We start from the raw sequence: 26,841 nt of genomic DNA on the forward strand, positions 1-26,841 counted from the left end.
ATTTGAGGCATTTTAAATAGCAGAAGCACTCATTAAGAATTCATTTTTAACAGGAAGACTGGAAAAAAAAATTAAAATTAATGAGCAAGATGAAGTGGGGGGGGGGACTTTGAAGATGACAGCTTCTTGCTAAAAAAAGACACACTTGATATTAATCACAAGCAGTTCACATACATGCATTCCCCCTAACTTCGCTGTCACAGTATCCAGGACTAATTCACAGCTGCTTCGTGTTCACTTTGTGTAAGGCTACTTGGCAAAGCAGGCAAAGCATGGTGCAGCCCCTCAGACACTGTAGTAATAAATACGAGGAATAAATTGCCAGCCAAAGGACACGGCATAGCCTGTTTTAAACCTAGGCGATCCAATATTCCTGCAGTGGCAGCTATGGGAGACCCTAAGGAAGAGGTACAACTACAGCCTATGCCAAAAGCTCAAACTGACTACAGCAGTTTCTGAGTAGGAAAAGCACAAGTACCCTTGCTGCACCTCTATCATGTATTTTCTGCAAACAAATGAAATTTATCTGAGCCAACGGGCACATTAAAACACTATAGTACCTTTTAAGTCTCTTCAAAAACCTGCCTGATTTAGGACCTCATGATGTGGACATCACAGAGATTTTCTCGAACATCCTTTCCTATCCCTTAATCTTAAAAGGAGGAAAAAACCCAAGTCGCCTTTCTTTAAACACACACACACAGGCTACACTGCTTAACTGATGCACAAAACCACACAAGTTTTAGAAAATTCAGTACTGTGCAACCATCAATTTAGTCTTCAATACTCTCACACAGTAAAATAAAGTTTTGATTACTCCTCCTGTAAAAAAATTTTGTTTCTTTTAAATGCTCATATACTTGATGAAGAGTTTGAGGGGAAAAGGGGGGTCTGGTTCAGGCTTGCTGTAGAAAGTGGTCATTACAAAGAGGAGATATGGGCAAGCCTTTGCTCTCTCTGGATCTCTTAGTTTAGATTAAAAAACCTGAAGCTAAATCTGGAAGAGAACAGACTAATGCAAACTGAACTGACCCTGGCAGTGTCAGTGCAGAGGGCATCCTGGGCAAGTGTGAAATGCCTGGGACAAAGAGAAGCAAGAGCAGCAAAGCAGAAGTTACTGAAGTGAAGCAGGAATAACAGGAGTTGCATGAAGACATCTGAAGGAATGAGCATCTGACTTCAGTCTCATTTCACACAGAGAGCATCTTCCTTACTAATGTGATGTTTTTCCAGTGTGGTACTCTTCTGTATTTGATCATTCCCACTGTCCCCTGGGAGTTGTTTTTATCTCCTTCTGGCCCTGCAGAACACCGCCCAGAAGAGGTGTCCTGCACAGCAGACACGAGCATAACCCTACTGAGGGACACCTTTCTGAAAACGATGTACAGGTCTGTTCCAAAGTCCACTGAAATCAGTGGAATGACTTTCTCAGAATTTAGTGAGCTGTAGATCAGGCCTAGATAAAGCCTAAGCTCATTTGGAGGAGAACTAAGACATTTCCATGCTGGGCAGAGATGTCTCAGCTAGCTCCAAACAAGCTGCCTAATGAGCCCAAGCTGAGTGCTGCCCTGATAGGGCTATAATGTTTCTGTCCCCATACCGGCACATTCAGAGCTAACTTAGGTGTCTCTGCATGACCCTGTATTGCATCATGTAGACATACCCTCACGGTTTTGTCGCTTTCCTTTTGAAATTATAGCAGCAGCAACAGAACAGGCAGTTGACAATTATATGATTATTTCTTATTAATATTTACCCCTTTAAGGTTTGGCATCTTCAATAACCATATCTGAAAATGGGTTGAAAAGACTGCATGAAAATTCTCCTTTAGGACTCAGCTGACCCAAATACACAGTTCTCTTGCTCTGAATTCCCCTATATGGTGCAGGGAGACAAACTGCTCTGTTTTCTCTCTCTCTCTCTCTCTCTCTCCTTTTTTTTTTCCCCTTCCATAATGCTGCATTGCAGGACTGAATTTTCTGATTATCATGCAGTATCTTATTTTGATTGTCCTTTCCCCAAATTAAATTATTCTGGTACTCTCAGGACAATCAGGAAAGCTCTGTCTCCTGCTCCGAGGGGGTAGGTAGTGCCTTTCTGTAATGGCTGAGCTTAAAAGCATAGGTAAAGTCAGAAAAGTGGTTGCACTTCAGGGTGCTACCAACATGACTATATTAGACAGTGGCATGACAACATGTGACTAAAAAAAGCCATGGCCCCAGAAAGCCCTATTGTCAATGCAGTGACAGCATGAAAACACTATTTTCACTGGTTTACCTTGCCTTGTATAGGGTGAGGGTAACTAGCAAGGCTGTGTTCCCAACAGCAGTGCTCTGCTGGTATTGAGTAAGTATTTTGACAGTGTGGTGGGCACAGCTTTCAAAAGAAACCTCCTCTTGCTCCCTATTGTGTATTCATAGACAGCTCTGCGTAGCCAAATGACACAAACAAAGCTTTAACACTTCTATCACCTTTGCAGAGTAAGCACAGCCATGACAGAGGGAGTAATACCTACTTCGGTTCCTATATCATCAATAAAGCCAATCAAGTGTAGAAGCTTCAGGTGTAGAAGCTTTTCCTCCAGGTATCTTTACTAAGTGAGTGAGTTTCTGAAACTAGCAATTAGAAAATCCCTAGAGAATTAGAAAATCACTTGCAAGCTTGGACATATTTGATCTACAAACCATGGAGAGAAAAAACCAAACAGGAAAACCTAAAATACCATTGTTTTTTTACGGACACATTTAGAAGCAGAGTCGTACTGCAAAACTAGCTCTTCCAGCTCCTTAGGAAACCTGCACAAGGATTTAACAACTGCAAGAACATTCAAGGTCAAAGGCAAGCGCTTTTTGGAGATAAGTTGCCTTCTAGCTATAGTGCTAAACTCTGCAAAGTAGAGCCTGTATTGCAGATGAGATGACTGGGAGATCCCTAAATCAAATAGCAAGCTCTATGAACAATGTACATAAATAAGAGCTTTATTGAGCCCTGTGTCTGAAATTCATACCCAACAGGAGAATTGGAATGGGAGAGCTGGTCATTGCTCTGCTTTGATGAATGAGTACATCACTACCGAGCCTACTCTTCTCTTTTCAGCAAAGTACGCTTACCCTAGCTTTCAAGATCCCAAAGCAACTAAGGGATAGGAAAGCACACAACCCCACACCAGTAGAGAAAATGAGGAAAAGGCAGCACTTTTTATAGTTTACTTCCACCAAGTTAATTCTTTGCTGGCTCCTTAGTGCAAGAGGTTTACCAAAATGCTAGAAAAGCATGAGAAGAACAGTCCTTAACACTGTGGATACTGCCCACATATCCACATGATTCCGGCTGAAACTCCTCCAGTCCCATCTCAGCATGGGCTAATGTCTCACAGAAGTGTAGGGGACTGCTCCTTCTCCAACTCGAGCTCCGGGCTCCACCAAAACAGAAAGTACTGTCCTACAATAACATAAAACACGGCTGTAGACAGTGGGAAGCTCTGCAGATAAAAAACCCACCACCTGTTTTTGGCATCTGCTTTGTTTAGTTTTCCTAGGAAAAGATATATTGAGCCAGACTGCAAGTTACGCAACCTGCAGTTACTCAGCTGTCAACCGGCTTCAGCTGAAAACATCCACAGCAGAGACTTCCCAAGCTACTTAACACAGCGCAGAAACAGAGCTCTGGGATACAACAGAATAGAAGAAGGGACCGGTCCGAGGTTAGTGAATGAGGAAGGAAAGCAACAAATTAAAGAAAATTCACTACAGGTAAATGAATGGTAATGAAACCTTGGAAGAGCATAGTTTTCCACAACGCTGGAAGTCTTAGCTGAGATGGGACTGCCACATGAAGCCCAAGCAGGAAAAAAGGCTTCTGGTAGCCCAGTTAGTCACTCACAGTATTTCTGACATTGCTGTGACATGACGAACTGCTTGGAAAGTCTGATAAAGTTATTTGCACAGAAAAAGAGTAAGGCTAGTGGAAAAGGATGAAACAGTCTGTCAATTAAGTGTATCATTTGTTCAACTTGTAATGGAAGGAGAATGAAAAGGAAAGTCATTGAAATTAGCTGTGGATGTGACATCAGACTATAACCAGAGCCCAGGGTGAGACAGGGAGCAGATTTTTCCTGTTTCTTATGGAGATATTAATACTGTAACAAAACCATTTCAAGTTACCTGGCAACTTGCTCCCCAAAATCAAGGCAAAAAGCAGTCTCATCCTGCTTCAAACCTGAAACATATATGGTCTGCCCACCAGCAGCTCCGAGTTTTCTGAAGTAACAAATAGTTTATAATGTTGCAGCCTAGGAGTCCTAACATGCAAACAGAAAACGGGCCCCATTTTCCACTCATCATTGGGAATAATAAAGAAAAGAAAGGCCGTGCACTTGCAGATACTTAAGTTTGATTGCAGGACTGGGGAAATGCAAAAGCATGGGAAAAGAACGACACACAGAGCATAAGGTTCAGAGGCTAAACTGTTTCGGGAAGAAGAAAGTTTAGCCTTTGTCTATGATTAAGTGTTGATTCTGCAAAGCCGGGCAGGTATCAAGAACTGGTTAATTGAGGGCAAGAGAGAGTTAGAGTACGAAGTAAAAACAGAGCAGTCAAGGGGAGGAAAACAGCTGCCACAAAGTCTGTTTTCCCTTAGGGTTTCTAGTTATTATTTGAAGATAAATATACTTTTCAACTAACCTATTCTGTGGAGCTAATTCCCTGGAAGTGCTGGGAACGCACTAACACCATTGCCTAATATGTTCGGGAGTTGATGGGTCTGTACCTGTGTAGCATCCTTTCAGATTTTGTACCTAATGAAAAATGAAATAACACAGCAGTAATGAAAGCATTGTACGCATATATTTACTCATCCCTCATAGCAGATGGCCAGTAGACATCCCAAAGCAAGTGCTAGACTTACTGGGATGTGTGTAACAGCAAAGAGGAAAGGCAGGTTCCTATACAAAGAGGGGAAAAACCTGCTGCCTTAGGTTTTGCAGCTGTGAATGGCTGAAGAACAACAGCTCCTCTGATAAAACAACATGATTTTTGCCACCTCCGAAGTTTGCTTTTCACAAGGCAGCCACGTGTCCTCCCTAGGAACTGAAGGTATAATACACTGGGTATGTTTTACACAGCAGTATATTTTGGGAGCCAAAGTACTGTCCATGTTACCTGCATACTGCTTTTTCAAAGGCACAATTTCTAAAGTATACGTACACATTTACAAACAACTGATTAAAACTTATTCCAGTTCTACTCTGTTTTTCTGATCTATGTATTTTTGTGACTGCACTGTACCAGCAGACCCATCGGGTGAATTCAAGTCTATGGGAAGAGACTAACTTACAAACCCATGCAGTCCATGCCCTTTGGTGCTTTGGGTGAGACGTCAAGATCCCGCAGAAACTTCTGTGTTTCTTCTCACATCACTGTGGCACGCACAGAGAGGGAGGTGCCCAGAAGCAAAGAACATTTAGCATAATGACTCAGATGGGTGGTCAGCCGTTTAAACCAGCCATTTGATGTTACTATAACGAGGATTCAGTTTAACAGTTGTTCTGCATGCGCAAAAATCCATTCTCCGCCCCCCTCCCCCATCCCCAGGAAATCACTTAAAAATAAAACAAGCAAAAATATAATCATCTGTTTGAGAAGGAGGAGGTTATGGCTTGGAAAATGCACATAATGGGTGGAGCAAAAATGCCCATGGGTGAGTAAAAATTATTTTTCATGGCAAGAGGATCAGGGAGCCTCTAAGCTTTATCTCAGGGATGACACAGTATAAATAAAACTCCAGGGCCAAATTCAGACCCATAGAAAAAAGCTGCAGTTCTGCTGAATCCAACAGGAGTAGAATCCTCTTATGAAAACTCTGAGCTTAGGCCAGTATGTTTTATACACATTTTGAGCCACAGAGGTCTTGCTTGAAAATGAACAAAAGTTATTTCTGTGATGGTTAGCAGAATTATGTCATATGCCACTCACCAGGTCACAAATACCTGTTCTATATTGTCTACTAAATCAATTAAAGAAATTCCCATCCAGCATCAATACATTCTGATGCATACAGGAGCAACCTTGACCTTTCAACTATTACATCATTAGCTTCCTGAATCTCATAACCAAAACTAATTCATTAAAACATATTCACAGGAGTATGCCTGGCCCATAAAACCCTGAAACACATTCTTAATTTCTATAGGGCTTAAGTATAGGCTTTAAGCTTAGGATGTCTAAACATCTGTTTATGCATTAAATCTATCAAGACGTAACCTTTTTGCCAGGCCCTGAATTCTTCTATTCTGCTCGGATCAATCACTTCTCCTGTTGCATTGTGTGCTGCAGGTCTAGGTGTTCATAGTCCTGATTGTAAGAATAATGCTTAAACTGTTAATATACACTGGTTGTAACACTGTAGCTTTAAAAATTTGTATCTGCATATGCAAATAAAGGAGCTGACCATTCTGATGGGCTATTAACAGCGTTCTGTTTAAATCAGGCTGTGTTAAATTCTGTATTCGGTCATACTGAAGGTCACAGAGTTGGTATCAGACCATTAGACATGATAGCAGGATTTGTGGCATCTTCTTTCCACTTAAAAATGCACACAAAATAGACCCTCATTTTGTTTAAGTTCCAAAAGCTTTTGAAAAAAAAAGGTAAATGAACAGCTCTTAAGGCATGTGGGTATTAGCAGACTGCAGCTAAAGGCTGAGGATACAGAACTACCAGAGGGGTTATAACTACAGTAGCTGTAAAGAAGGACAGCTGTGGGATAGTCTGAAGACAGGTACACAGAGGACCCAGAATTAAAACAGGAGGAAAAAAAAAAACGTATTTGCAGTAGTAGCAGACAGCTATAGCAATTGAGAGGAAGAAATTAAGGATTATATAAATGGTATTGCTGTTAAAAGATGTGTAAAAATAAGGAGAGGGAAACTGAGCATCTCTAACTGGATCTGCACCTGGAAAACAAGCAGAAGAGAAATAGAAACTGTAATGAAAGGGACAGCTGGAGAGATGATATCAGAGGATGGAGGTCAAGCCTCTGTGAGAACCAGCAATTTGAGAGAGTGAGAAATGAAAGAGTCAGAAATAGCTAAGACCTCTTTAGAAGTGCAGTGAAGGTATGTCAATATGTTCATTATTTCATCTATCATCTGCTAGTTGTTCCTCAAACTATAGTTACAGAACTTTATCTGTATTTAAAATTTGATTTATATCTAACACTTGAATCACAGAAATTCAGTAATCATGTCCTTTATTCCAGCCCAGTGCATTTATGATCCCACTTCCAGTGTTCCCTCCTACAGATCATTGAGATCTCAAGACTCCAGGTAGGCTCTAAGAAAGCATTCCTCCTTTGCCTGCTAATGTGGTTGCTCTCTTGTTGGTATTCAAACCACAAACAAGACGCAATCATTACCAGTTCCTTTAGGCTGCTTAAGCCTCAGAGTCCCCTCAGCCTTTGAACCAGAGTCCTAAACCCTCTTCACGCTACTGCTGGAATGTTTATTTTCACCTGCTGAGACCCCCATTCTTTGTATGCTAGTCTGTTGATTCTCAGTTTTACTCATCAGTTTTGTTTCTGCTGCCTCTTTTCATACTGTATTTTCCTGACATGGCTCCATAATTTCACTGATCGGTTGTTCCTACCGTGAGGCTGCAGCATTCAGTACTGCCTCCACAGTTCTCTGAGGCATTAAGTTTTTCTTCCAGCTCCTACAGATTTTCTTTTTTAATTGTTCTAAGTCTTTATTCAATGACTGACACAAGTTTATTCATTGCTGAATGCAACAGCCATGATAGCTGGCCAATCCTCCTATCTGCACTGGGGTTCAGGTTAGACATTAGGGATGAACTAAATCACGAGGAGTGTAATATACCACTGGAACAGGCTGTGCAGGGACGCTGATGAATCTCAGTCCCTTAAGGTTTTCAAAACCAAGCTGGACAAAGCCAAGGCTTACCCATGCCAACAGCATTCCTTGTTTGAGTGGGAGGATGTAGGACTAAGTAAACCCTCAGAGGTCCCTTCGAACCCTTATTTCTATGATTCTACACACTTGTCCAATATTTCACTCCTGTACCCTGTAACAAACTGGCTATCTTAGATTTCCCCATCCTTGATATCTCCTCTCTTCCTCAAACAGTATGTCATCAGCTCCAGTCTTGACATTTGAGAGTCTGAACACTCAATTTGTATTGCGATGCACCTACAGCCAAATGGATGCAGAGAGACACCGAATCATTGGTATCTTCCAAAAAATGGGTGACAGGTTGCTAGGTGGCTGGATGGCTCAATAAACTATATACCCTCTTGGCACACAAGTAGCAAGTGGCTGCTACTAGCCCCAAGCAGATACCATGTCCTCAGTTGCTGGTAATTGGGACTGCTCTCTCCTCAGTACGAAGTAAAGCAGTTTTCAGCAGTGCTTTTACCTAAAAGCATTCTCACCACTATCAGCCTTGTTCAGCCATGCAGGAGAACAAGAGCACCTTTTCTTTCAAAAATGAAGGCTTTAAGGTTAACAGATATCTGAGGCGTTTTTTTACTGTTATAGGCAGTATTTAGATATGTTTCTAACTATCTAACTCTGGACTTCCATGTCAGTCCCTGTGAAATACATCTTTTCATTCTGCTAGACTACTGGGCAGGGCTCAGATGCCTTGTCTCTTATATTAGGGGTATTCTGGTACTGTAGAGCAATCAAATCTACAGTTTGCACTGCACTGCTGCCCAGAAGGGGTTTGGTACTCTTAGGTATCCCCCCAAGACTACTCCCTTAGCCAAGTTCCTCTGTGGCAGCTAAACTCACAACTTACACCTCTCTATGAAAAACAAGTGAAAACACGACCCTGGATGACTGTGAGAACAGCTGTGCGCCACTGTCCTGTGTCCAATGATCTTACCCATTTGTTCTTAAGTAAATGTTATTTTCTGGATTTGATAAATCAGGGATTGATTTAAGAGGTGGAAATGAGGATAAAATGAATCTGTAATACTAGAGGATAATATGCACGCCCTTACTGTGTGCGTCTTTCCTTTCTGCTTTGAAAGTGCTGCAGTGGACGGTGAGGGGCAACAGGAGGTTAGCAAAGGACAGAAGGGATTTAGGAAGGAAATTTAGGGACAGCTGAGGGACCAGGAGTGAAGAGAGGAAATTCATCAAAGAAAAGCAGTAAGAACATTAGACTGAGGGGATTTATTTCAGGGTATTAGGAAGCAAATATAAGAAGAAAAATCTCTAAAAAATAACTTTATGCTAAAGTATTTCACAGCTGGGGGAAATTATTCTGCCTCTATCGACAGCAAGTTCTTTCTGCTGGACCATCTCCACACACACAGATCTAGACATACACACCAGATATTTGCTCACAGAGCAATAGTAAATTCCAGTCTACTACAAGGATCCACAGCGACAGGTTTCTGACAGACAGTGTGACTGGACTTCCGGAACACCGTAAAATGTAATCTATTAGCAATTCTTATGGGACAGCTATATGTAGGTATCATGACTATTAAAAATCTGCTTTGGGTACAATGGAGAAAACTAGTAGCGTAATCCTCATCTCCTGGTACGTTTGCTGTCACAGTTTTTGCATATTCTGGTGACTGTTCTTCATTTTAGATCTTCTAACCTTGGTTACTTAGTTATATAGAGCTGCACAGAAGGGTACAAGCTATTAGGACTAGAAGAATAAGCCAAAATACATATTCCATCAAAAGACAGGAGCATTCCCTATGAACAGACTTGAGATGAAACTAGGTGTTGTTGTCTTGTTTATATGTGTTGCTATTATTTATTTCCTGTAGTTAGGCCTGCATCTGAGAGAAACAGACGATAAAGAATGTTTCTGTCTCCTGCAGCAACAGGAAACCTGAAGTAGAAAAAAACTACAGAGCTCCACTCTGTTGTGTTACACCTTGCACCAGTGACATTTCCTCCCCGCTTTCCCACTGAACGTACAGAAGAGGAGGTGCTTGTTCTGAGAGCTGCAAGTGACATAAGAATGTTTCTGCCTGCGGTATATGCCAGGAACAAGTGATCATGTTTCTTAGGCCAGATCCTTCTTCTTGAATGTTGACAGCTGTTCACCCCGCCTTACCAAAATGTTCTAAATCAAGGCTTTGAATGTGTTAGTTTTAGCATAATTTGGAGCATCAGTCCCAAATTTCCAGAAAGGACAATGATTTTTGGTTGCCTGACTGAGTTTTCACAGAGCATTCTTGAAAAAGCAAGCCTGCACCCCAGAATTTCTTGCCACTTCCAAAAGTCCCCATTTCCATCAGGGGCAATTCATGATAACATAACAGAGATGTTACTGAGCAATTGCTACATGCTGAGAGACTGCAACAGAAGCAGAAGTTCAAGATTAAACTCAATCTCTCCTTCCCTATGGTTTGTAGAGAATTAAGGTAACATCTCCATTATCCCTCACAGCACAAAGCCATTGCTGCTGCCTCCCCATGCAGCTGCAGAGCATACCGTATTATATTACACTGCAAGGTTCAGGAATACCAGGTGTTCTGACAAAGCAGTGATTTGTTCTCCCACATTGGAGCAAAATCAACCATGCCATGACTGCAATTTTGTCACTGCGTGGTAGCTGGACCACTAGAGCATGGGCTTGAGCTCTCTCAGTATTAGCGCACCTAGCAGACTCTCTTGCAGTTGGACAAGAACTAAACATTTTGAACTAAAACTCCAGAGTCTCCTCTATGTGTGGTTTGTGCATCCACAGGAGGACAGCAGGGGAATGCAAACAATGGTTTATTGCTACGGGAGTACTCTTCATGAACAGACCAACATATTGAATACGCGCTAACTGTGGATTCGGCATCTCAGGATGCCAGGAGGCAAGGCAGCGACTTCAAAGATAGCACCTGGTAAAAGAGGAAATGTCCAAATACCTAAAAATTTACCACTAGAGAGATCAACATGCTCTAACAGCAGCGAAGGAAACCCATGGCATATTGTATCCAGCTCCATCTGACAGCTCTGGAACTAACTGTTAATTGCACTGGGATTGAGCCTTCCCAGATTTTTCCTAAATTTGTGCCAACTACTTAATAGCATGAACTGCAGGGATAGACCAAGTGAGGCCTGGTTTACACTTAACAAATGATCAGCAAAATGTTCATGTCGGGTAGAAGAATGCAAAACAAACAAAATGAGCCTGCATCCCCTAACTGACAGTGCAATGCCAGCCCTTGGCTCTCAGTTGTACTAGTTAAATATCCATTAGGTGACACATTTTGTCTGAGCTGGGAAACTTGTAAGTTATACGGGGCTAAGAAATGCTTCTTAACAGGGAGGTTCTGCTGGTGTACAAGGCACTACCCAGTTGTTTCAGCAAAAATTGAAGATAATCTTTGAACAAAGTCTTTGCTCAAATGGTGTGCCTGCTATATAACAGGGATGGGCTCCGTCCCTTAATTGGGATGGATCAGTATATTGATGTTTATGGTGCTTATTCCACATGATAGATGCAGGGTCAAATACCTGAGCCAGTTCAGGTCCCAGTCAATCTACTTAAGGACTGATGTCCCATTACTGCTAGAGCTCTTCTGATGTAATGCTGGTTCTCTTTCCAGGAGCAAAGAAAAAAAGAATTAAAAGGTTTCCAGACAAGATTCTGGAATGTGAAATACAAACCAATGTAAAATGGAGTCAGAAGTCTTTTCATCTGCAACCCAGAAAAAGAGAGTTTAAGATAGAAAGGAAAATATACAACAACCTAAACCACACTTACCAAGTTACCCTTGGTTCTTAAATGAAATCACTCTGCAAAGCACATGCTGTGTTGCAGCTCTGAGATCCCACCATCTTCCTCCTCCTAACTGTTTACAAGCTTTTGCAGTGACACTGAGCAAACACTGGCATGGCAGAATCAGGAAAACAGGATATAATAGTCTCTAAAAAGCCCAGAATACATCCTGGCACAACACGCACTCATTCAATTCCAGCATGGGCGGTGGGTGAGGAGCGATTTACAAAATCCTATACTGTTGCTTTCGTGCTTATAGATACGGGTTTCAAATGGTTCAGTCAATATTGCATTCACACTGCTGACTGCATCTGAGTTTCACTCTGAGTTTTGCTCTCAGTCCAGGAAGAAATTGTGTGAGCAAAGAAAATTATTTTTTATAAGATGCTGTATAACTTAAAAATGTCTCTGTAGTTCAGATGAGAAAACATGCCCCCCAACTCCTTTTTTGCTTAAAAGATTTGACAAGTTATTTTATCCATAATCTAAAATGCATTTCTTACTGTAAGTGTGGCCAATTCTACCTATGGCTCAACCCACTCTCCTGTGGAATCCTCTGCTCTCTGCAGACTGGGATAGGCTTCATCCCCCATCTCTTCAGACTGATTACTTAACCACAGAACAGAGCTGGTTGAAGTGCTGGTAGAAAAAGTAAATTAAAAGCAGTTCTAGCGTAAGTCAGATCAAAATCTAATGCTTTTTAGCATTTTTCATCAACCTTCAGTGAGTCAGAAGAAAAGAAGTAAAGTTTTGAAAGCACCAAAGAGCCTGCAGCTCCAGACTGAAAAAACCCAATCTTGCCAGACCCATGGTTCACATCTGGAGTTAACAGAGACTACAGCTCCAGGTGGCTTCGCTACAGAGAACACGCAGGCTGAGGGAGTCCAAAGCTTCAGGTTCCCAGACCAATTGGGTGTTCAGGCAGCCAGAATTTCTGGAAATACTATGGGATCTGACCAGGGATTACAAACTCTGGATGCCAGTCTCAAGATTTTCACACTCCATGCCCCAGCTCTACAAGACTGAGCCTGGAAGTTAACCTTCACCAGGGGTTGCCCTTGCAGGGTAACTACTGGTTGTACTTCCCAGGAAACTGAGCATCAAGCCTGACAACAGCTGATGAGCCAGCTGCTTTCTGCCACTTCCCCATGTAGCAATGCTTTGTAGGGTCACATCTCTCTAGCTGGGGATTTTGAGTCTGCTCCACAGCTGTGGACTCTTGGAGCCTGTCTCAAGACTTCCTACATCTTGGCTTGATAACCTAGAGCTCAGAGATGGTGGGAGTCCCTGCAGAGGCAGGGCTTTCAGGGTCTCTGCTTTGGAGATGGCAAGCAGGACTCCCTAAGAGCCTGCTACGAACGCAGAGAGAGTTCAAAAGAAACCTAGTCTTTGATATGCTGGGAGTTCACTGAGCCAAAGTTATTTCAGAGAAAACATTTTAGTGAACCAGCATCTTTTGATAAAACTAAGCTTTGGCAAAGGAAGAGGAGAATTGCCAGAGTCTTTGGCAGGGAGAGCAACGTGAAGTCAAACTATGGTCTGTCACCCCAAATGCAAGCATCATGCAACTACAGTGGAAACAGTTAAAGAGAAGGTGAACAGAAAGGTTTTTTACAGGCTAATTATTGACAGCAGCTTCACAGGTGAGGACTGGATGGCAGAGTACATTTAGACATCTCATCTCTGGAAGCAGTCATTTGCCTATCCAGGCATTATGGTTATGATCAAGTTAATGAATGGGAAAAGCATTCCTTGACATCAACTAACTCTAGCTGGGGCTCATGAGGGACATTTATTGCTGTGTGACCAAGGCAGCACACAAGGATGGTAGACTGACTGTGTCTATGTGTTTGCACACACAGGGCTGTGGGTAGAACGTGTTTGGTACAATATAGGTTTGAACCAGACTGCTATAGTACAAGCCCGTGGAATTAAAAGTAGGGTGGAAAAAAATAGGGCCAATTATTTTTATAGCTTGCCCAAATGCCTCAATTGATCAGACTAACTTTAGAAAGCAAAAGGCACTGTGCACACTTGACAGGTTTGTTCCTCTGACAGGTACATCATGTGCTCATGATTCCTGTTTAATTTCCTTCTTTAAGAATACCTCAAACTGTGTTCCTTGTGGGTGCGGTGGAAAGTGGAGGCGGAGAGTGATTCTTCTCTGAAGGAAAATACAATTACCCAACTTCTTTACCTGCTCAAGCAGATGACAAATGAACAGGCTTTCAATGCTCCCTACCAGCTCCAGTTTAAAACAAAACACTCTGCATTATATATTCAGTAACAGATCCCTACTCCCAAACTCCCTATAGCAGAAGGGAGCCAGGGAAAAAAAAGCCCCTTTTATTTTCCCCGTGTTTTTCATATTGCAAAGTGGTTTTTTTTCTCTCTTTGAACTCAGAAAAGAGACTTGCACACATGAAGCTGTGCTGTGCTAACTGGGTTGCTACTAGAACACGAACCAGGGTCACAGAGGCGGGGGGTGAGTGTGTGTTTGTGCACTCACGTTCTTTGATGAGTGCCAATCATTCCTGCAGTTTGTTCACCACCTACGCGCTGTCAAACATACACACAGACACACGCACACTTCTAATCTGCTCTCTTCCGGTGCTAAAAGCAGACACGTGTGTGGTAATTCTCCAGGTTAAAGATAAACCACAACGACGGTGAGAGTGTGTGTTTTTAACAAGCACATGCAGTGAATGCACAAGGGACAATCCATGTAGCTGTGAATGCACTCATTTGTACACTGCAACCTGCATGTTCAACAGTAAGTAAAAATATGAGTATTGGAGAGTACATACATGTTTCAGGGAGATTTAATTTTCTTTATCCTTTCATCTTTTTTTTTTTTCTGTGGGTGCAAGGTCCTCTGGTTTATTCTCCTCTCACAGCAATATGCCATTCAAATGAGAAGAATTGATGAGTACCAGCAAGTTAAGACAGTGTTTCTTAATCAAGGAGTCCTGGAAAGTTTGATGAATGCTTTAAAACCTTTTCTTTGGGACTTCTGTTTAATAAACGGAATTTCCCTCCTATTTGCTATTTTTAATGTGAACATCTCCAAACTCTTGTGTGCCAGTATCCTAGACCAACCTAAACACATTTCACCAATGAAATCTTATGGTCTTGTTTCTTTGCTCATTTGTACCCAAGGGTAGGGGCATTCAGTGGGATTCAGCACTAGCTTAACACCGTTTCTACTGCAATCAGTAGTAAACTCCTAAATACTGCAGCTGGAAAACAATTAGGCTATTATTGAACACATTAAGAAAAAATTCTGGTTTGGTGAAATTCAGGTTTGGTGTTGCTGAGTTTGCTTTGCTAATGTTGCTAATGCCCTTGGTTTGATCAAAGCTGAATTTGAACTGTTACACTATTCAGTGCGTTTCTGTCTCTGTCTCAGATTTAGCTTCTCCCTGACACTGTTCTGATATTCTGGTAATGATTTCTGTAGACCAGGCCTCCAGTCAGCAGCTGAGGACAGCTAGGTCAGCCAATATCACAGTCTTTTGTTTGAAAAGTCTGAAAATGGGGTATTCCAAAGAGAAGAATGCTGCTCTCAAGTATTCCCTTCTTTAGCTTTGCTTGGCAGAGCCTAAATTTCTGCTTCTGCAGATACCTTGCACAAGCACCTCTCTTGATGCTCCAGATGGAGAAAAGTGACTTTTTACAGATTTCAAGTGTGTGATTAGAAATTCACAGCTCCATGGGTTTTAAGGCCAGAGAGGCTGTTGTGTTAATCTGGTCAGAGCTAATGCATAGCATGGATCAGGAGATCATCTTCAACTACTTCCTGCTGCAAGTCCAGCAGCTGAAGCTGAACTGGTATCTAGGTTTTAGAAAAACACACAGCAGTTTAAGATGAAGTTTAATAGTCTTTCAGGGGAAAAACTTAGCAGAGTTTTTTATTTTTTCCAATTAGTAACTTCATCCAGCGGCCAAATAGGCCTAGTATTTCTACATTTAATCTGTCTACCTACAGCTTACAACTATTAGTTTCCAATAAGCTTTTTGCCCCCAGGACTGTAATATTCTCTATTATCAAATGCCCATCCTCCTCATCAGTATTTACAGACCATGATTAAGTTATGTCTTAACCTTCTCTTTAACAAACTAGGTAGACCAAGTCCCTTGAGTTTCTCCTAAAACATGATCTCTGTTTACTTAACTCTCTGATACTTTCTGAACTGAGCCCAATTTCTAAACTTTTCCCTTGAAGAATGGGCTCCTCAACCAGACATGCTGCATTTCAGCAGTTTTTGCAAGAAAACAATGACAGTTGTTACATGACTTCATGTAGCAGAAGGGGAAAAGATAGAAAAAAAAGGAAGAAATCACAGAATCAAGGAGAAAAGAAGAATGAAAGGGTTAGAAAGAGGCAAAATAACAACGGAAGGAAAATGGACAAGGAAGGAAGGACTCAAAGTAGGACAAGGTACTAAAGACATAAGTAGCTATTGAAACAAGCTCAGGAAGAAGGAAGAGATGACGAAAAGACCATGCAAAGCAGTGCCTATTTACAAGTATATAACTTTCATAAGTTAATCTTGGCAGTTCCAAGATGCTGACGCTCAATCCTGCTACCTATCCCTCCACTCAATTATTTCAGGCAATTACCAATCTCTAGCAGTGATTGTTGCACGATCCTCCCTGCATAAGAACACACCTTTGCCGAGTTTTTTCAGAAGCAGAGCTCATTAGCACCACAAAGCACTAAAACAACCAACCAACCTCCCTGAAACTCACCACCCATGTTTCAATTGAGCTCCACAAGAGAAATGTGGAAGGGGCTGTGCCTCTCCCCATCCCCCATCCTGGAAATACCTGCTTCACTTCAAGGCCAGCACTGGAGGACTCGGTCAGAAGAAACAAAAGGCACATACACACAAAGCACACATATGGAGCTCTGGGCTCCAGTCATCAAGCCTGGGACATCTGTGAATTTCTCAGGATGCCTGTGTGTTCAAGTAATTAGTCCAAGGCCAGCTGTACCCTTCTCGCTCTTTCACCCTTTATGCTCCCATTGCTTCTACTACCACTGTCTGTCCAAATAGTATTTTGTCTGATGGATCACCAGAAAAGTAGCTTTTTTGTTGTTAGGAAGGAGGGAGTGGAAGAGAACTGGTGAGGTGGTTCTGATTACGTCTCATGAGACACCTCAACGTTTCCAAACAAGCTTTTGCCACATCAGATGAAAGATTTGCTTTAACCTTTATATTCTGAAGTTATAAACTCCAAACGCTTGTGCTGGTACTGAAAATGCAACCATCAATAGTGAACCTGCCTCTTCAGTAAAGCTTACTGCTTTATGGACACATTCAGCTCTTGTATTCTGGGCCTAATTGCCCTGTCATCAATCTAGAAGTAATTCAGGGAAATTAATGAACCTTATTTCAATCTCAAGACGCTCCCTGTAACGCACCCCTTTCTGAAATCTTTCTGTGGGTTTGTGCTAAAGCAAGCTAGAGGTACCATGGGAGACAGGTTTCCACATCAGTGGGGGGTTACCACAGCATGGCTGAAGAAATCCAACTGAAGCTTTTACCAGTTGTGTGAAAGCAGGAGCAAGAACAGAACCAGCCCTTCTGTTATAATCTGTGAAATAACATTTGTAGCTTTGCCCCAAAACCAGGCTCCCAACAGGCTCAAGCTGGAGCTGGGAGAGGAACTGGGAGAGCTGGGAGAGGCTGCTCCCCAGCCTGTGTTTAGCGAGTAAGGGCATGACAAAGCAAAAGGCTCGCATGTGCACTGAGCAGCCCTGTCCTTTGACAGGGCAGCAAGCGCTTGGATGATACATTTACTGCAGCTTGCACTGCATCGTGCCTGCCCGTGTATCATCTCCATAGCAGCAGTTCTGCTAATTGAGACCAGCTGCTTCAATTCCAAATTCTTCTCTCCAGAAATATCGATACTACGACGTTATGATTAGAAAGCACTTTACCAAATGCCTCTCAATTCTGCACAGCTCAGATGAAGAGCAGCTGCAGAAAGAAGGGACAGTTCCCTGAACATACAGATAAAATGCTGCAAAAACACTGGAGAAATGAAAGCTATAAGAAGCAAGTCAAAATAGAATAATGATGGCAGAGAAGGCAGCCTGCTGTATATGCTTGTGCCTGTCATTTTAGATGTTGAAAGAACCGCGAGCAGACTTCTTCCTTATGCTCTAGGATAAATGGCCACGGCACTGCAGTGTTACAGCTTCATGCGGCAGGTGTGCGTGTTTGTCAGATCCAGTTTTTCTGTCCAAGGATGGATTAAAGCAAAATCCATAAATCGGGGCCTGGCTTGGGAACGTAGCTGTGGTCTTGAATCATTTGGCTCCAGGGACTGTTCAGCACGGCCCACTGGCAAAGCGAGTCACTGGAACTGATAAGCTAGTGGGAAGATTTGCAAAGTAGGAATGCCACCACACCACCATGACTTGGCTTCACTGTTGGCTATTTCCCTGTGGCTGCTGACTCCACACAGCAAGCTGTCAGCTGGATGCTTGGCAATGGTCACACTGGGATTGCCGAAAGCTGCAAGCATTTTTCCCCTTCTGCCAAGCTGGATTAAGCTGGCTAACCATACAGTCAATTCCAAATTCACTTAGAAGTCTCAGGCCCTGTCTGTGACCATCAGACACAGGGCCTTCCTGAAAAGACATCTGGTTACTGAGTTTATGCAAGAACTGGGCAAACCACTTCAATCCCATCTGTTGTTCCAACCTCCTGAGCACAGAGAACAGAATCCTTGAAAGAGAAAATCTCACCAAGAATGGTCTGAAAGTGAGAATCACAATACAATGCATGGTTTCCTCCTGAGAAGGATGCTGTATATCTTACAGAAACCATGGCATGCTTCAGCATGCCGCTATGTAAACAAGGCCCTAACACACCATTTCACTACTCAGATTTCATACTACAACCAAGGTAATGCAACACAACTAAAGCAGAGAGATCACTTTGCTATGCTAAGTGATTTGCCTCCTACTCTGAAAATCAATGAGGTAAATAAAATGTTTTATACAGATACCAGACAGTGTCTCTCAGCAAACAAAATGCTCATGTTTTTTAAAAATATTCCTATTATGTTATTCTGGAAAATATTCAAAGTGTGTAGAGTCTCATTCAGTTTTCACCATTTACACACCTTGTTTGCTTTCACTGAGTTCCATTCATCTCCTGAATCTCCCTTTAAAGTTGCAGTTTTCTTACCTATTACACTTTCGAGCTTTTGGTCTGTATTAGAAGACTGTTTGAATTCACAGTACTGCAGGAGAGGGAATACTTCAAGTAAATTCCAGAAAGGTAAGTCTGAATACATTACAACTTAATATAAACTTTAAGAATCCTTCTCTGAAAAAAATAAACTTACATCATATGTGTAACATTCACTGACTGCATATTCCTTTAATCTCCATTTTCTTTTGGCTCCTAGTAAGGTTGCTATACTTACTTGTGCTGGAAAACAGCTGACACAGAAGTACATACAAGAAACAGCCGTGTAAAGATATATGCTCCATGTGCTCATAGGACATTACCTCCATAAAGTGCTCTACACTGCATGCAGCATCATTTGCAGGTGACAGCTTGATGGAATTCTGTTGATTGCAGTGCAGTTGTGTTCCCTCCCATCAAGCTGAATTTAGCCTTTCTAGTCACCAAATCACATGAATAAACTTTTATGCATATATTTATTTTATTTTTAGGTTTCCAAGATCAATCAATGACACTCAAGTAAGGAGACGGATATCACAAGGCTAGGTAAAAAGCAAATTAAGCTCTTCTGAACACTACAGTCATTGGGACCATTGGGACAGACACTTTGATGGTTTCCAATGGCACAGCTCTGTGGATTGTTAGCAGAATTACAACAGTTTTAAATAGTCACGGACCTCAGCACATTAGATCATAACAAACCCATGCAGCAGAGCAAGCAGTAGGAGGATTCAAACAACAGATTCACCAGCCTCTCTTAAATCTCTTCCTAGTGGCATTTGTACACCTCAGTCTGCAACATACCGCAACTATTATGCACTGCTGCAGCAGTGGAAGTCAGATGCCCAACACATATCTGCCCCAGCAGAGAAGCAACAAGTCTGCAGCTGACCGTTTATTTTCTTCACAAAGCACAGGCATACTCCCATTTAATTTCAGCTGCCCTAGCCTCCCCCATAACTATATTATTGTTATTAAGCTTTGCGTAATCCTAGCACTGACAGGGATGTTTGTTATACATAATTAAAGATATTAATTTTACATGGAACAGAAGACACAGAGCCAAGAACTTAATTTTTTTTAAAAATCTCCCATTAGAAAATTACCTTCATTAGCACCGACTCGCTGAGCTTCTCTCTGTTGACAATTTTTATCGCGACCTTCTGACATGTGACACAGTGAACCCCCAACTTCACAAGCCCTGCAGAAGAAAAAGAGGAAAATAGAAAGGAAGAATTGGTTAGAGGAAGTTGCCATTAAGATTTTTGCTATTTGTATGCCACCCAGCCATTGGCAACTTTTATGCAAACAAATTTCCACTAGTCCCTCCTTCAGCCAGATAAATTAGTCTTATAAGTAATAAAGATCCCACAGCCCACATTGTGACCCATTTGGCAGTGACGCTGCCAACATCCTTAATGCTGCTGCAGTTTCTGCCATTAAAGGTGTATTTTTGTTGAAGCACTGTATTCCAGTTCTCACCACTCAAACTGAGTTCTACCTGTAAAAAGTAAACTTCTGCCAATTTAACCGCACTAGGCTAAGGCCTTTTGCCGACACCCAACATCAACAAAAGCTCAGAAATCAACAAAACTAGATCGTCAAATGTCTGCAGCGGAGACATGGCCTCTACATTTTTCCAGCTCCTTCCAAAGCTTTCATGATCATAATAGAAAGGTGTTTAATTATGCCTTCCCTTACTGTTTTAATTTACCATGCTGTATAAAGTTAACACTGTGATGAATGCCACTGTGGCATGGAGGAACATCAGCATATGCTGATACAATTCTAAGTCCTTCTTATTTGTTATTATTTACTATATCCTTGTCCTCAAATAACTTTGAGTGCTGTTAAGTGACTGTATTAGCAAAAGGATATGGATATCTCTGACAGGATCAGGATGTCTGAGCTACTACCCAAATACGGAACAAAACTTCAAGAATTAAAAGAAAGAGGTAAGTAACACATATGAAGCATTATCTTCTGCAAAATTTTGACCTAAATCTGCTGACTTGCAAGAAAGTACACTGAGATATCTCCCACAAGTGAGTTTAAGATGGTCCCGTGAGCTCTCAACTCTATTACCACTAAGAAAATTTGTACCTGGAAAAATTGTACTTTGTAGGTCTATTCAAGTGAGATCTTGTTTGCTCCAGCTTTTACTCTCGTCAACCGTGCACATGCAGCACAACACCTGATAGGCTGGAACCCATCCTGCTCCACACACGATACACCAAATTGCCATTTAGTTTAAGTCAGTTATAACTGAAATAAGAAGAAATGGCTCCTCCTCAGTATCCCTGAGACCTACTGGGCTTCACAGAGCATTTATGAGCAATGACATTGCACAGTAAGAAAAAGTAGAGCTCAGCTCGCAGCTCCTAGGTTGGGTTGCAACTAAAATCCCAACCCCATTCCCTGATGCAAACCATAAAGCCAAATACATTGCTTTATCTGCAAATTGAACACAACAGATCTGCAGTCCAGTGAAACAATGAACACAGGACTTCAACCTTCTTATTGAGGGATGAATATAGAGACTACTGCCTTACTCCAAACTGTCCCCAGTGAAGTGAACTGGAGTTTCATCAGGGACTCCGGCAATCTCCCGCAGATATTTGTCCATCTTTTTGCTACACAGTTAACCATGAATTTGGAATTATTAATCACTGGCTATTATGCTGAGAAATAAACTCTCTACTTGCTTCCAGTCACATCTCTTTTATGGCGTGCTCAAGTGTTCTGGATATTTCTAGTCACATAATTTCTCAGTCTCATCTGGTTAAATGCTGACATCCTTACTTTCAGGCATGACATAAACAAGTCACAAAAATTAAGAACGCTGCACACTGACAAATCCATTTGAAACTGTGTATAGCAATAGCCTGTCCTCTGCCTGAAGCGGCCGAGAAGCACAGCTGGGGGAAGATGCTGTGATGTCCGGCTAATCCTCGCTCTTATGTCTGAATTTTGTCTATTCAATAAATTTATAATATTACCCATATCGCTGCTGGCTCTATGATCATTGTTCATAGCAGCTGCAGCCTTACTTATGCTTCTTCTCTTTGGCTTTGTTCTGCGTTTGGATAGTCGCAACTTGGCACCACTTTGTTGAAAGCATGCACAGTTTCAATCTGTGCCGGTTGCTTCCTTCCTGCTTCCAGCACAAATCACAGCTCTACATCACCCTTACAGCACGACCACATCACTCCGTACAGTGTTCTTAGTTGCACTTCCAAATCTCGACAGAACTTCTAGCTCAGTTATTTATATCTAGATGACTCCCAGGATCTGTCACACAGTGCTGTACTGTAACATGCTGCAGACCAATTATTTTAAGAGGTCAATAAAGGTGACAAACAACTGCTCTCTGTAACTGGTCCTTCACCCTGATGAAAATATAAAGGCTTCTGGTATCTCACACTTCAGGGTTTGATTTCAAATGTTGTTGCTCCCAAATCAAGACATCTGTCCCGCTGAACTTGGCTGATCTGTAAACTATTTTTCCTTTGTCCTCCCACCCTGTCATTGAGTCATGAGGTTTTAAGCATGAACTTCTGGGACACCACCATGCTGTACGGGCAATCTTCACAGCATCCTCTGTCCTTCTGGCTACTAACCTACCATAGAAACTCAAAAATTAAGATTAAACTATTCTGTTTACTCTGGTAAAAAAGTTAATCAGCTGTTAGAAGGCACTGCACACCTTGCAAAAATCACAGTGATGCTGAATCACACTGATCCTGAATCACACTGATTTTATACTGAATTAGTTTCATCAACCTCAAGAAGTCATTCTTGATTTACACCACAGTACCAGAGGACAGAATGAAAAAACACATGTGAGATTTAATGCATTTTTCCTCTTCTCCTGATTTGCATTTTAAAAATCAAGGAAAAAAAATGCACTGTCACTGCTGTTTGTTTTGTGGAGACAGAACTTTAAGAAAACCCTCTGAACAGCCCAAGACAGCACTTTTCACTATACTAAATTCACTGAATGTAATTTTAGGATAAAAATAAAACATGTCACTGTTGCCTCCTCCCCCGTCCCCGAGCCACTTCCTTTTGACATGTGCATGCCAGCCTAACTAAGAAAAACCCCTCTTAGTAAGTCCATCTATAGGATAAGGCCCTCCTGCTACTACAAGGAATTCCTAATTGAGCTTGGGCGGGGGGCGGCTTGTACTCAGGACTTCTGTTTCTGTCCTGTAATTCCAGCCTAGTGTATCTCCACTCAGAGATGACTTACATGGGGATTTGAACTCCTGTGGGCTTCCAATGCTTAGGAAGCCCTTTTACTGACACAGAGAACATAAACCATTCAAGATGTATTATATATCTGCGTAATGACAAAAGAGAATAAGAAGAAACTATGTGAGTAAACTGCTGAGCTACTATTGAAATGGAAGTGGCAGAAATTCTCGCTTAGAAACAAGTGACCAAGGTATGTCTACAGGGTTGGGGAGAGGCTGTGGATCTTCCAGTTTTTCCTTTCCTGTATACACAGCTGTTAATGAGCACCCCAGATTTATAGCAAACCTCCAACACAAATGTGTCAGTAAGTTAGGAGCTCACTTGTAAAGCTTAGCTATACATTCAGGCCAGCACAGGTACCTGTGTGGTCCCCAAAGGAAAACAAACAAGGCTGCCACTAAGAGGATATTTTGCACTGGGTTGGCTTAAAGCAAGTCTGCCAGGCAACAAATAGAGTTTGAACTTGTCAGCTTCATGAGCAATTAACCCCTCAAATGCAAGCAAGTAATTTTCATGATTGTTAAAGTTAATTCTGGTCTGTCCTGGCAAAAAACCTAAGATGCTGTAGGAATCAAGCACTTGAAGTTTCTTCCAACAACCCACATGGCTGCCACACATGCTCACTCCTCTGGGCACACTTCAGCTTTCCATCCATAGGTGGTTCCTGGGGGCTCTCAGGCATTGACATGCTGGGGCTTTCAAATAAGCTGTTACATCCTACAAGCTTCAAACATTGGGCTGCTTTTGATCTTAGCCAGTGAACTGCACCAGAACCAGCCCTTAATTTCAGGTTGGGGTGTAAAGAAGAAAACATGAACACACTGAAAAGCAAGGGGATGTGTAAGCTGACATTGTCTTTTCATTTATAATTAAAAGCCATGAATTGAAAACCAATGAGCATGAGGAACCCCAGATGACACAAGGGAAAGACGCCATTCAGGGAAGAAGAGCAAAGGGAAGCATATAGGTCTGACACAGCCTAATGCTGCACTCATCTGCTAACAACCACACCTGCGCATTTTGCTGCTGGTAAACTCCCACTCTGTGGATACTTAAAGACACACAGATCTTCTCTGAAAAGGACAGGAGCTTATGTGATGAGAAAGGGACAGATTTAGATCAGCTGGACAGGTGGACAGCCCATCCTGAAGCAATACAGAAAGGAATCCTTTATTTTACCCAAGAATAATGTACTGTGTAGATGGAGAAACAAAAGCTTCCCTCCAGCTGGGACAATATATTCACTGTTAATTCCCGATTGCAGAAAGTCATCTCTGTGGCCTATATTGTAACTGGCAATCACCTCCACGACCTTTCAGCCAAGGACAGGATTTCAGAAAATGCTGATTTACTTTTGCCTTGCATCTTGTATAATAATTTTCTCTAGTACAGACTGAATAAAACAGTAAGAGTTAGGAGCTGATACTATTCCATATCCATTTTACAGTTGTGTAAATAGCAGCATGAGGGAACACAACTGTTGATAGTAACACCTTACTAACAATCCCGTTATTACAACTCTTCATTAGAGAAAGAATCGTTCTGGGAACAAGAACGAACTGTTTTCCAATCCTATCCAAACCTGGAGTCTGCCAAAGACACCGATCTGACACAAATTATCATTTTCAGAGAGAGAGAGACACTAATAAATAATGAAACAACACTGTTGTTTAAATACAGCACTTATGGTATACTCATTGTTAATGAATAACGTTCCCACAGTCTTTCAGAAACATTAAACACAAGGAACTCATTACCCTGATTTTTAACCATAAGACCGCTAACTACTTCAAGAGGTGGAATGAAAAATAAGGTACCTTTGCTACACTTAATACATACGATTTTTCCAACGGTAAATGAAGGTCTTCCATTTTCTTTTGAAATAAAACCAACCCAATGCCCTATTTGACAAATTTCTGTAGTATGGAAACTAGCCACTGATTTCAGAAGATCATCTGCACGTCTCACGTTGCTTGCTCTTCATTTCACTTCAGAGCGCATTGTCAAGGAACTTAAAAATCTGAGCAGAAAGCCCTGGTCTGGCCAGTAGTATCTGTTTTGGCTGGGTGAGCAATTAAGAGAATGTCTAGAGAGAAATATCACTCCTCTTCTAACTTGAGTTAGCTAATTGCCAATTAATTCAAGTCAATGAATACTCTGCAAATGTTAATCTAGGCACTGCAGGACACAAACATTTGTGGTTTACTTCAGGGCTCAGACTAGTACTGGTAACAAACTTATTTGGATTAAAGGAGGAACAAAAATCTTAGGCTGAACAAACCCAAGTTCACTTTTTAAAAAAGCTTAGTGTGTGTACACCGTTGCTGCATATGAGCTTTGTATGTACAATCTTTATATACAAGTAATGTAATTTATCCCCACAAATTGGAGGTTGCTGTTGTAAATCTTAAAAGTATTCGTGGGTGCTCATTCCTGAAAACTATATGCACTAGCATTTGCAAGATTTGCAAACCTTCAAGGATGCCAGTTCAGAAAATCAACCCTTAAAGCAAACAAAAGCATTAATACAAATCAAGTGGAGCGTAGGACAATGCTTAAAATGTAATATTCTTGCTCTTTATTCTGAATAGTTATCTCCACAAACACTGTAGTTTCAATTAGGGTTAAATCAGCTCAGTTACAGTGTCTAACTCTGCTGACTGCAGTGAAGTTGCTTTAGATCTACAACAGTGGAAAAAGGATTAAATTTTGGCCCACAGCAACACTATTTCTATAGCCGTAAAATAAGGATAATAACACTTACTTACCTTGCAAGGACTGTAGAAGGATTAACTGATTAATCCTTGCAAAGCATGTTGGTAAGGGATCTAAATACTATGCAAGTTTTACATATTACAACCAGGAAAACTGCATCTTAAATACAATCTGGGAAGAAAGGTCTAGATAATTTCTTATCAATAGCTTCCATTTCATTTCTCAATTCTGCTAGTGCTTAGATTTCTGATCTACAATATGCTTCTTATGCGCTTCTAAGCTGCACTGGAAAGAACTTTGTTACTGAGCATCCTACTTATGGAAACGAATAATTGCTCTTAATTACTCCGTCTTCTCATTGAACAGATGTTTATTTTTCTATAGCAATTGTTATCTCTAATTATTGCCTTTAAAATAAACAGAGCCTTATATCAAGTGACAGGCAAATTATACAGTATCAATTTATAATTGCATATGGGGAAAGGAGGTATATGGTTGTCTAGAAATCTAAAAGGATGAGGATGGAGCTACCCACATTGGTAATGAAATAATTTGACCATGGGCTCTTCTACAGAGAGATTCTAGTGCTAAAAGGCTGTTCTGAGGGCTCGTGCAATAACTGTTTCTAAATTGAATAAACTGTAATTACAGTAGGACTAAAGCCAGAGTTCAAATGCTCAGCAGGAGTATGGAAGGAGATGTTCATCAGTGCTGGGATTCATGTGCCTCAGCTCAGAGCACAGGGAAGCTGCACACTAAATTGCTATAGCCTAGATTTATTCTCCTGAGCTATGAGCACTGTCAAACATATGCTGGCTTGGCCAGCCAAAGGGACACACTCATAAGCTCAGAGATTGGTGAGAACAATGCATCAGCTCAGATGTGACTGGGTCCTCATGCCT

At 41.5% G+C, this 26,841-nt stretch overlaps 1 protein-coding gene across 1 annotated transcript in view; it reads right to left on the reverse strand.

Moving 5' to 3' along the window:
* The window catches only part of BRSK2 (BR serine/threonine kinase 2), a 317,924-nt gene that overhangs the window by 137,314 nt on the left and 153,769 nt on the right, over window positions 1-26,841 (reverse strand). Inside the window, exon 2 of the mRNA XM_009637298.2 lies at window positions 20,074-20,168. Coding sequence (XP_009635593.1) covers window positions 20,074-20,168 — 95 coding nt within the window. The remainder of the gene's footprint in view (window positions 1-20,073; window positions 20,169-26,841) is intronic.

Source organism: Egretta garzetta, unplaced genomic scaffold (genome assembly GCF_000687185.1).
Source record: "Egretta garzetta isolate BGI_Z169 unplaced genomic scaffold, ASM68718v1 scaffold44, whole genome shotgun sequence".
NCBI classification, from domain to species: domain Eukaryota; kingdom Metazoa; phylum Chordata; class Aves; order Pelecaniformes; family Ardeidae; genus Egretta; species Egretta garzetta.